Source organism: Athene noctua, unplaced genomic scaffold (genome assembly GCF_965140245.1).
Source record: "Athene noctua unplaced genomic scaffold, bAthNoc1.hap1.1 HAP1_HAP1_scaffold_36, whole genome shotgun sequence".
NCBI classification, from domain to species: domain Eukaryota; kingdom Metazoa; phylum Chordata; class Aves; order Strigiformes; family Strigidae; genus Athene; species Athene noctua.
This window is the reverse complement of record NW_027437538.1, coordinates 393,044-403,042: the sequence shown is the minus strand read 5'-3', so window position 1 is coordinate 403,042 and position 9,999 is coordinate 393,044. Positions and strand designations below refer to the sequence as shown.

Genomic DNA, 9,999 nt, shown 5'->3' with positions numbered 1-9,999 from the left:
TTAAAATATAATTCTGTACAGTTCCAATCTGTCTGAATTTTCTGGGTTATTTTGTTGGATTTTTCTTTTAATGTTTTTTTCTTCCCCTTTTGAATTCAGTCTGCTTTTCTCACCAACTGGCTGCATGAATGAGGATCCATGATCTCTGTGTGTTGCAACAAAATAAAGGGCCTGCAGTGACTTTTTTATTTTCTGAGATCCTTCCTGTGAGAAGAATTTGGAGCTGCAGGGACAATTCCTATGTGCAGAGGTGGAGGGGAAGAGAGTCCCAGCATGGCAGCCCTGCCAGGGAGCACTTGGTCCTCCAGAAATGTTCTCTCTTCCCTTCCACACTCTCTTTCTGATCCCTTCGGTTTGGTGTGAGGCCTGAGGGCTCGGGCAGCTTGGTCACACCCCTGCTGTGTGACAGCCCTGTGACCGCAGGCAGGGACAGGCACTGGGCACTTGTGTGACAGAGCCGGCCTCCCGAAGAGCGGTTCCCTCATGAAAGAGGATCTGCTCAGGGCAGTGCCTGAAGGCTGAGCTCTTCTCCCAAACCTGATCTCAAGAACACGCCCAAGGAAGTGGCCCGCAGAGGAAAACGCCAGCGAAGAGGTGAACAGTGTGATTTGCAGGGTGGGGGCTGGCAGCAGTGTCCTCGCACAGCCAGGCCTCCTGGGAGAGACCTGAAGGAGCAGGCTCTGCTCTGTGTCTGCGCTCACTGGACACACTGGGGCAGCTGCCTGTGCTGCTCTGGCTGGGAGAGAGTTCCTTTTCTTGCTGGGAGCTGCTATGGGGCTGGGGTTTGGTTTGTGCCATGAACAGTGCTGGTAACGCAGGGCTGATTTCGTTATTGCTGAGCAGGGCTTACTCCGTTATATAAAGCTGGGGGAAGAAGGATTAACATGGGGACATTCAAAGCTACAACATTTCTCTTCCCAAGTCACAGTTACATGTGATGAAGCCCTGATGTTCTGGAGATGGCTGAAGCCCTGCCCGCAAATGGGAAGTAGGGAATGAATTCCATGTTTTCATTTTGCCAATGTGTGTGACTTTTACTTTACCTATTCAAGTGTCTTTATCTCAAGCCACTAGTTTTCTCAGTATTACACTTCTGATTCACTCTCCCATGGAACACAGAGGAGTGAGTGAGTGGCTGTGTGGGGCTCAGATGCTGGCTGGGGTTAAACCATGACCCTGACCCAGGGAAATCATCACGCTCTAGCCCCTCCCAAACACCATTTCCAGCTCTGGCCTCTCACTTCAGCTCGGAGAGGGTCTTTGTCCCTCCACAGAGGGACACCAAATGAGTAGGTCAGAAGTTCATGTTTGCATTTTATGGAGGAGATGTAAACATGCACATCATGTGTGTGAGGTGAGAGAGCACAACTGCCATCAGCTATTCCTGGGGGTGCTGTGAAGGTGTGTGGCACAAACAGGGTCATGAGGTCACTTCACATTGACAGTAACGTCCCCTGGACAACCCCCTGGCTGCAGCCCTGGGAGGTGTTTCCTTGAACCGAGGTCCCCGAGTCCATTCCTCATGCCGTGGGGCATCTCCCACGAGTGCAGAGCAGGGTGATCAGCACAGGGCTGAGGGGCCTCCCAGCCTCTGGCCGTGGCAGCAGGAGCCCAGAGAGACACGACGACTCCGGCAATGCACTGCCTCTGCGTGTGCAAGGGAAGGACTCGTGTCTCTGAACCCCCTGTGTGTAAGGTGAGGGCATGGGGCCAGCTGAGATGTGGGCACCTGACAGAGCCCGGACACTTGTGTGTGTGACCCAGGAACAACCCCCACTCTCCCAGTGAGACTCATCTCCGCTGCCTTGGACAGGCTCATGGCAAGTGCTCCTGTTGGCTCCGTCACCCTCGCCGGTGATTCTGGGCTGAGCCCTCAGAAGGGCCAGAGCAATCAGAGAGGTTCTGGGGTCCATGGAGAAGGCCGAGGGCAAACCCATCTTCAAGAAGGGCAGGAATGAGAACTGGGAGAATTATAGGGGAGAGTTATAGGCTTGTCAGCTTCCCTCCATCCCTGGGAAGGTCGTAGGCTACGTCCTCCTTCAGCCGTGTCCAGGTAGCTGAAGGCCAAGGAAGGGATTGCTGACCCACAACAGACCGGGGAAAGCAGGGCGTGTTGTGCACATGGGATTGTGCAAGGCCTGTGACATGGTCTCCCATCGTGTTCTCATAGCCAGGTTGGTGCTGCCTGGGCTGAAGAAGTAGACGTTAGGGTGGGTGGGATGTTGGCTGGGTGATCAACCTTAAATGCCATCAGGGGTACAAAGTCCTGCGTGCAGCCGGTCACTAGCGGCATCCCTCAGTGACCAGCTCCTGGGCCAACACAGTGAACATCTTTCCTGTCCCCCTCTACGATGGGACAGAGCGCACATCAGCTCCTTTGTGGGTGATGCGAAGCTGGAGAGAGGCCTTGAACAACCTCACCTGGTTCAACTTGCCTTCAACTTGAAAGTTGGACAAGAGGTATTTCAGGGCTCTTTTGACCCCTGAGTTACTCTTTGATTCTATGGATCTTTCCCTTGACAAAGTTTCTGATGACAGAATAGCCTGAGGGAGAAGAAAAAATATCCAGAAAAAAAGAGGAGCTATGAAATGTGTCAACACAACTACAGCAGTTCCTGTGAAGAATGCTTCTCCACTCAGACCAGTAATAAGAAATATGTGATAGGTGTTAATAAAGAAGCAGAGTTTGCTCTGGTCAGGTCCTGGGCCATGAGGAGGGGGTGGATGCGCACGGTATTATGAGTCAGTTGTGTCTCAGACAGTCTCAGTCCAGCAGGAAGCGTGTGGCTGTGAAGGGACCGTGAGGTCAGTTCTGTCTCTGGGGTGAGAGGCCAGCAGCAGGTACCCGGCTGGGAAAGTGCCTCTGCCAAAGCCCCCGCAGGCCTCACCCAGGAGAAGGGCTGGGCCGTGGGCTGTCGTGTCCATTCCACCTGAGCACACGTGGGACAGCAGCAGGCCCAGGGCTTGGGCACGTCCCTCCCAGAAGCTGGAAGGCCACAGCGGCCCCGTGGTTGAGAAGGTCCTGGTGGGGTTCCTGCTCTCTGGTCAGGGGAAAGGCCACAGGAAGCCTTTGGGTTGGGTTCCCTGCTGGGAGGGCGGTTTCGGAGGCCGTAGAGCTTTCCCTGGAGTGGGCAACATCAGTGAAGGTCGGGAAATGGTGGGGTGGGAGCAAGGCGGGGCAGGGAGATGGGTGCTGCAGCCTGCGGGGAGAGAGGGGCAGGGGTGGGACAGGGCAGAACAGCCCGCGGTGGGATGGCAAAGGGCGCTGGCAAGGCTGGGAGGGGCCCACAGAGCCCAGGTCTTTGTCCCCTCGTGTCACGGGTGAGTGGTGTAGATCACTGAGAGTATCACGGGGAAAGGTGTCTGAAAAAGTGATTTTAATGGGAGTTTGTGAGAGTGTGACTTGATGAAATTTGATGGCAGCTTTCACTCGAGTACTGTCACGTCCCGCTCAGACGAGGGGACAAGTGACTCAGAGTCACAAAGCCCAACAGAGCAGTCAAGTCTTAAATTCCAAACATTAATTAACTCCCCACAATGTGCTAATTGAACACACGATAATGGGCTAAGGATATCGCAAGTTGAGGCGAGCAATACAATCTGCCTGGCATTGCTTAATGGAAAAGGGAAAGAGGGAGACAGAGGGACTGGGGGAATACAGATCACCGGTCTGGGTCCCTGCGCTGATCCCGCCGGCGAGGGTTCCAGGAGGCGGCATCAGTCTCCTTCGCTTCACTGCTCTCTCCAGGGCCCCCCACTTTCTTCCCCCTTCCTTGATTTATACCCACGTTCCTTGGGTCCGTCCCCTAGGTCGAGCCACACACCTACGTACCCCATGTACAGGGAGGGGTCAGGTGTTCCACGGGATGATGTAATTAGCATGGTCATGTCAGCCCTCATTAGCATCTTGAGGGTGTTAACTTTAATATGCATTTCGTGGATAATGAAGCAAAGGTCACTCCCCGGACACATGGCCCTTGCAATGTGCCCAGGTGCCCCAGAGCAGGGCCGTCCTGTCTCCACAGGGCTCCCTCCCCCAGCTGCACCTGGTGTGATTGGGGCAGCCTCATCACCCTCGACCTCCACAACATCCACCCGGGGACTCGCTTTTGTCTTAGGAGTGTTTGAGGCATTTCTTCCATCAGCCCCAACTTTTGCTTTCTCGGGCTGTTTGTTAGTTTCTCGCAGGCCTGGTTTCTCACCCCTCACAGAACCCAATCCCAAACGCCCCTGCACTGCTCAGGATGGGGGAGAGGGGCCTGGAGTGAGGGAGTGAAGCTGACCCTGGGGAGGGAGGAGGAAAGGTGATGTTTTAATGTTTGTTTGTGGGTTTTTATTATTATTATTGGGAGCTGAGTTCATAATTATATATCTGTTTCAAGTGACAATAAATTAAGTTGTGTTCCTCCAAGTCCTGCCTTGCCCACATTGGGAACGGGGAAGAGATCTCCCTGTCCTTGTCCCCACCCAGCAGCTTTCTCACCCCCATTCTTCCTATTTTCTCCCCCATCCCGCTGGGGTGGGAGAGGCCGTGAGCGAGCAGCTGGGTGGCAGTTGGGTGATCAGCCACGGGTAACCCACCACAGCAAGAAGATGCCTCGGCTGGTGGGTGAGGGGAGAGCAGGGAAGGGGTTTCACCTCCGCAGTAACAATTCTTGTCACGCTGCATCCCGTCACAGCCCGATAGGCGTGAGGGAGGGGGGCTGGAAACAGGGTGAATGGCCGGATCCAGAAGGCCGTGGCCAAGAGCACAAAGTGCCCGTGGGAGCAGGGCACCAGTGGTGACCCCCAGGGGCCAGTCCTGAGTCCAGTCCTGTTTAACTGGTGGGTTTGCCGATGGCAATGGGAAGGGATGGGATGCAGATGGGAAGCTCGATGGAGCTCGTGACTTCAGGCTGTGACTCTGGGAGTGACTATGGACAGAGTCTGGGGCAGGGGGGGCTGTGGGGGTTCTTGGGGTCTCTGCTCGACAAAAAATGTGTTTTCCTTTGGTCTAAGCCCATCTCCACTGAGGAAAGTGGAAATCAGAGGAGGTAAATTAGCTTAATATAAAGTAGCTGAGTGTATTTTATTTTTGATTGAACCATGCCTTCTGTTGATTTTTCTTTCTGGCAATTAAACATCCTTCTGTGTCTGCGTGCAGCTGTGTGCAAGTACCAAGTACAGCAGGTGGGAGTTGGTGGGAAAGGTCTGAAAGATGCAGCTTCAGACTGTCATGGAGAAAGCTCAGCTTTGAACAGAGGTGCTGGAAGTGCCAGGGGGCTGATGAGAGAAATGTGGGGTTGGAGGCAGGGACAAAGATTGCCCCCAGAGTGTCTGACATGGAGGGTCTTGGCTTCCCTCCATGTTCAGCCTCTATCAGCAGATGCTCAGGACCAATATCCAGTGGAGTTTGCTGATGTCACTTCATGGGTGAGCAGATAAATAAGGAGTAGTGCAAAGAGAAGAAATTATTTCTTATTGCCATGTAGGACTGAAAAATCTTCACCTTGCCTGCACGGCTGAAACCTCTCACACTCACCCCGTCAGAAGGGAGGAATGAAGTTCTGCCAGAGACTTGGCTTGTCAGGGGGATTTGCGTGTTCATGAGCCCTCTGGTGCCAAGTTCCTGAACTGCAGGTGCAGCAGAGGGGTTGGAGTGGCCTCTAGAGAAGGGCAAGTCAGCAGCAAAGCTCCAAGGCTGTGAGGGTGTCAGTGATGCCCAGCGAGGGCCATCACTGGAGAGGCCGGGCAGGGAATGAGGAGACAAGGTTCCTGTCCCTGGGGCTGGGGAAGCAGGAAGGCAGAGGCTCTGCTCACAGGCTGCCAATCCAATGTTGAGGGGCCCTGAAAGGCCTTGATGGGTTTCATCCCCAGGAGGGTCCAGCCCTGAGCCCATCCCCTGGGAACGGGGATCCTTTCCCTCCTGGGATGCTCAGGGCTCTTCCTGGGGCAGGGAGAGGCAGGGGGTGATGCCGAGGCAGGACAGCGGTCGGATCCCCCCAGGCTCTGTGGAGGGTGGGCAGGAGGCAGCAAAGTGCTGTGCCTGTAGGAACTGGTGTCCTCTCAGGGTCCTCAGGGGAAGCGACAGCAGCCATAGTCGAGAGGACAAGGATTTCAGTTCTGTTGGGGGTGCCAGCCTCAGCCAAGGGCCCATCCCCACCACAGGCTGTCCCACACTTTCCTCTGCCTCTGCCTGTTTCTCTGCAGATTTTCACCCCACCCCTGCTGCCCCACCTCACTCTGACCCCAGGCTGTCCCAGCATTTCCTGATGACTCTCTGTCCTCACTGTCTTCAAACACAAAACTGTCATTGTCTGTGCTCTGACAAGGGCTGTGAGATCCCCAGAACCTGTGCAGCTCCTTCCATAGGCCTGATAATGCTCCTCAGGAGCCTAAAGATGTCCCAGCCCCCAGCCTCCCTTGGATCCTCTATTTATCCCCATGTCCCAGCACTGAACTGCACAGCCTCCTGCTTCTGCTGCCTCCAGATCAAAACTCAACCTATTTCACTGCAGCAGCAAACACTCCGACCCTTCATGTCCTTCCTTCCTGTTACTCACACGCTGTCACACCCCAACCTCTCTCTCCCTGCACTCTCACGTGTCCCACAAACCCTTCTGCTTCCCCTGCAGCCATGGGACCTCTGAGCTGGATTTTTCTGCATCCTCCAGGCTCATGGTTGTTTCCTGAGTTCTGTTCAAGTGTGGGAGTGAAGGAAGAAATGAGAGGTGTCTCAGCCTCCCCATCAGCCCCAGGGCTGAGGCCAGCTATGGCATGAGGAGATGGAGGCCAGTGTCTCCCTGTGTCCCTGCTCCTGTCTCCAAGGCATCCTTATTGTCCACTCCCAGCAAGCCCCTCTGTGCCAGCCCCTCCCAGGAAAAGGCTCCTCAGGCTTCTCCAGCTTCCCCTGCCGTAGAGAAACTTCCCCGAGCTGCTGCATTAGAAATAAGTTTATGGTGGTGATTTATTTCCCCTGGCAGCACATTGCTGATCCTCTGCTTTTCTTGGGGAATGTTCCAGCCCATAGAAATCTTTTCAGCAGTGTTTCCATGCTGACCTGACCTGTCACTCCTACACCCTGTCCCCATGCTCTCACAGGGCTGGTGGTGCTGCTCTGGATAGAGAGTGGGCTGTGGGGCCTGAAAGCCATGGGGTGACAGTCCCAGGCACATCCCTGGGATCATTCTCCATCTCCGGGGGAACTCATCACCCACGGGGGAAGGCTCATTCCCTAACACATCACGCCATGCCCTCCTTCCATGGACAACCCAAGGCCCTTGTGAGGGCAATTTCTTCAGCCTGCCCTCAGCTTTGGAAGAAGATCCCAACGTGCAGACATTGAGGAAATCCCCTTTTATTACAGAGGTGCCACATGGGAGCCCAGCTGTACCATCGTGCCAGACACACGGGAACAGAGCTCTGGGTCAGACAGGCTGGGTCATGCCTCTGGGGAAGTGGAGTGGGTGCAGACATGGACAAACATGGTTATCACAGATAAAATGCCCGAATGCAGGAGGTTCCCTGAATGAATGTGAAATCGCTTCTGAAGAGACACGGGCAGGTTAATGGTGCTGAGAAACAGCTGATTGAATCAGCTTCTTCAGTGTCTGTTTAAGCTCCTGGTTCCTGATGCTGTAGATGAGGGGGTTCACTGCTGGAGGCACCACCGAGTACAGAAATGACACCACCAGGTCCAGGGATGGGGAGGAGATGGAGGGCGGCTTCAGGTAGGCAAATGTGCCAGTGCTGATAAAGAGGGAGACCACGGCCAGGTGAGGGAGGCACGTGGAAAAGGCTTTGTGCCGTCCCTGCTCAGAGGGGATCCTCAGCACGGCCCTGAAGATCTGCACATAGGACACCACAATGAACACAAAACACCCAAAACTCGAACATATACTAATTACAAGAAGCCCAACTTCCCTGAGGTAGGAGTGTGAGCAGGAGAGCTTGAGGATCTGGGGGATTTCACAGAAGAACTGGTCCAGGGTGTTGCCTTGGCAGAGAGGCAGTGAAAATGTGTTGGCCGTGTGCAGGAGAGAATTGAGGAACCCAGTGCCCCAGGCAGCTGCTGCCATGTGGACACAAGCTCTGCTGCCCAGGAGGGTCCCGTAGTGCAGGGGTTTGCAGATGGCAACGTAGCGGTCGTAGGACATGACAGTGAGAAGACAAATCTCTGTTGAGATTAAAAAAACAAAGAAAAAGATCTGTGCAGCACACTCCAAGTAGGAGATGTGCCTGTTGTGCCAGAGGGAGTTGGCCATGGCTTTGGGGAGAGTGGTGGAGAGGGAGCCCAGGTCGAGGAGGGAGAGGTTGAGGAGGAAGAAGTACATGGGGGTGTGCAGGCGGTGGTCACAGGCGATGGCGGTGATGATGAGGCCGTTGCCCAGGAGGGCAGCCAGGGAGATGCCCAGGAAGAGCCAGAAGTGCAGGAGCTGCAGCTCCCGTCTGTCTGCGAATGCCAGGAGGAGGAACTCGGTGATGGAGCTGCCGTTGGACATTTGCTCCCTCACGGCACGAGGGCCTGTTCACAGAGGAAAAAGCATCAATCAGTCGGGACAGATTTCTCATTTCTCTCCATCCAGTTCCTCACGGGGCTGCTGGAGAACACAGAGCTGCCCGGGGAGAGCTGTGCCCTTCTGGAGGACAGGCTGCAGCCCAGCAGGACCCCACTGGGAAAGAGTCCAGTGCCCTAAAGATGGGGTGTCCTGAGGGGGGAACTGGCTCCTTTGTATCCCCCGGAGCCTGCAGATGGCGAGGGCACTCGGACATTTCACTCCCAGGGACACATCAGGGGTCTCCTCTGGAGTGGGTGTCTGCACTGCAGGGGATGGCAGGGGGTGCCTGAATTCCTGCCCCCAAGGTGTTTCCAGCAGCAGCTCCCTCTGACTCCCTGCCCATGTCTCTGGTGCCTGGAGCTGTCCCAGCCAGGAGCTGCTTCTCTGTCCCCACATCTCCTCCCTGTCAGTGCTCACAGCCCCCATCCCACCCGCTGGGTGCTCAGCTCTGCCCTGCAGACCCCTCCTGGCAGCAGGGCCCTGCCCAGGGGCAGCTCTGCCTCTGCAGGGGCTCAGGAGACAATTAAAGATGTGCTAATGAAACAGCTGCCTTAGCACTTTCTCTAGAAAGGAGGAATAAAATGCCACCTCCCCCTGCCCACCCAGCAAAACAAGAGTTCACTTACCATGTTACCTGCTGGGAAGATTTCTCCTGCAGTGAGCTCTCAGCACCCTGCCAGTGCCGTCTGCCTCTGCCCTCTCTGTGCCCGGCTCCTCTGCCCTCGGTGCCTGCAGGCAGTGCCCTCAGCCCTGCTGCGCTTTGCAGAGGAGCTGCTCCTGGGCAGAGCTGGCTCTCTGCAGCGCTGACCACTTGCCCTCAGCTCCCTCCAGCCCAGCAGCCCGGCCCAGCATCACAGCATAGGATCAACCCTGGGCAATTTAATGACCCCTCGGGTGGCTTTTGTACCAAGTCCATGAACTCTGACAGGGATTGGATGATGAAGTTGCCTGTCAAGAAGTCCAAGTCAGATGCAAACTCCAAAGATTCTTACATTGTTAATGGCTCCCAGTGAGGACCGTTACTGACAAAGCCTCCCCGTTGTCTAATTAGACAAGAAAACTTGAGGCAGAGAATATCGGTAAACAAAGGCCATGTCAGGTTGTAACAAATATCGATCAAACGTGGGTGTGTTATGTAAGGTCGAAGGGCCACGCCCTGACCCCCAGCCCCTGGGAAGTCAGATGGTGTTCCTCAGGGCTCTTCCCGGGGCAGGGTGATGTGGGGATGGGCAATGCCAAGGGCAGGACTATGGTCCAACCCCTGCCAGGCTCTCGGCTGGGGAAGGGGAGGCCATGAGACCCAGTGCTGGAAGGGGAAGGGGCTTCCTCATGGCCACCAGTGGCAGAGACACCAGCCAGAGCCAAGGGCAGAGAGAGCTCAGCTCTGCTGGGGGATGCTCAGACTTTGCTCACCCCTCTGTCGTCTCCACCACAGGCTGTCCCACCGTGTCCCACACCTGCA

At 55.4% G+C, this 9,999-nt stretch overlaps 1 protein-coding gene across 1 annotated transcript; it reads right to left on the bottom strand.

Moving 5' to 3' along the window:
• Positions 1 to 7,544: 7,544 nt before the first annotated feature.
• On the bottom strand, positions 7,545 to 8,480 carry LOC141974201 (olfactory receptor 14J1-like). The gene has a single exon (XM_074933540.1). It carries the CDS (start codon positions 8,478 to 8,480, stop codon positions 7,545 to 7,547), a length of 936 nt encoding a protein of 311 aa, XP_074789641.1.
• Positions 8,481 to 9,999: the final 1,519 nt, after the last annotated feature.

Bases quoted from the DNA above. Each gene is read 5' to 3' on its own strand.
- LOC141974201 (XM_074933540.1), bottom strand. From the start codon at position 8,480: ATGTCCAACGGCAGCTCCATCACCGAGTTCCTCCTCCTGGCATTCGCA.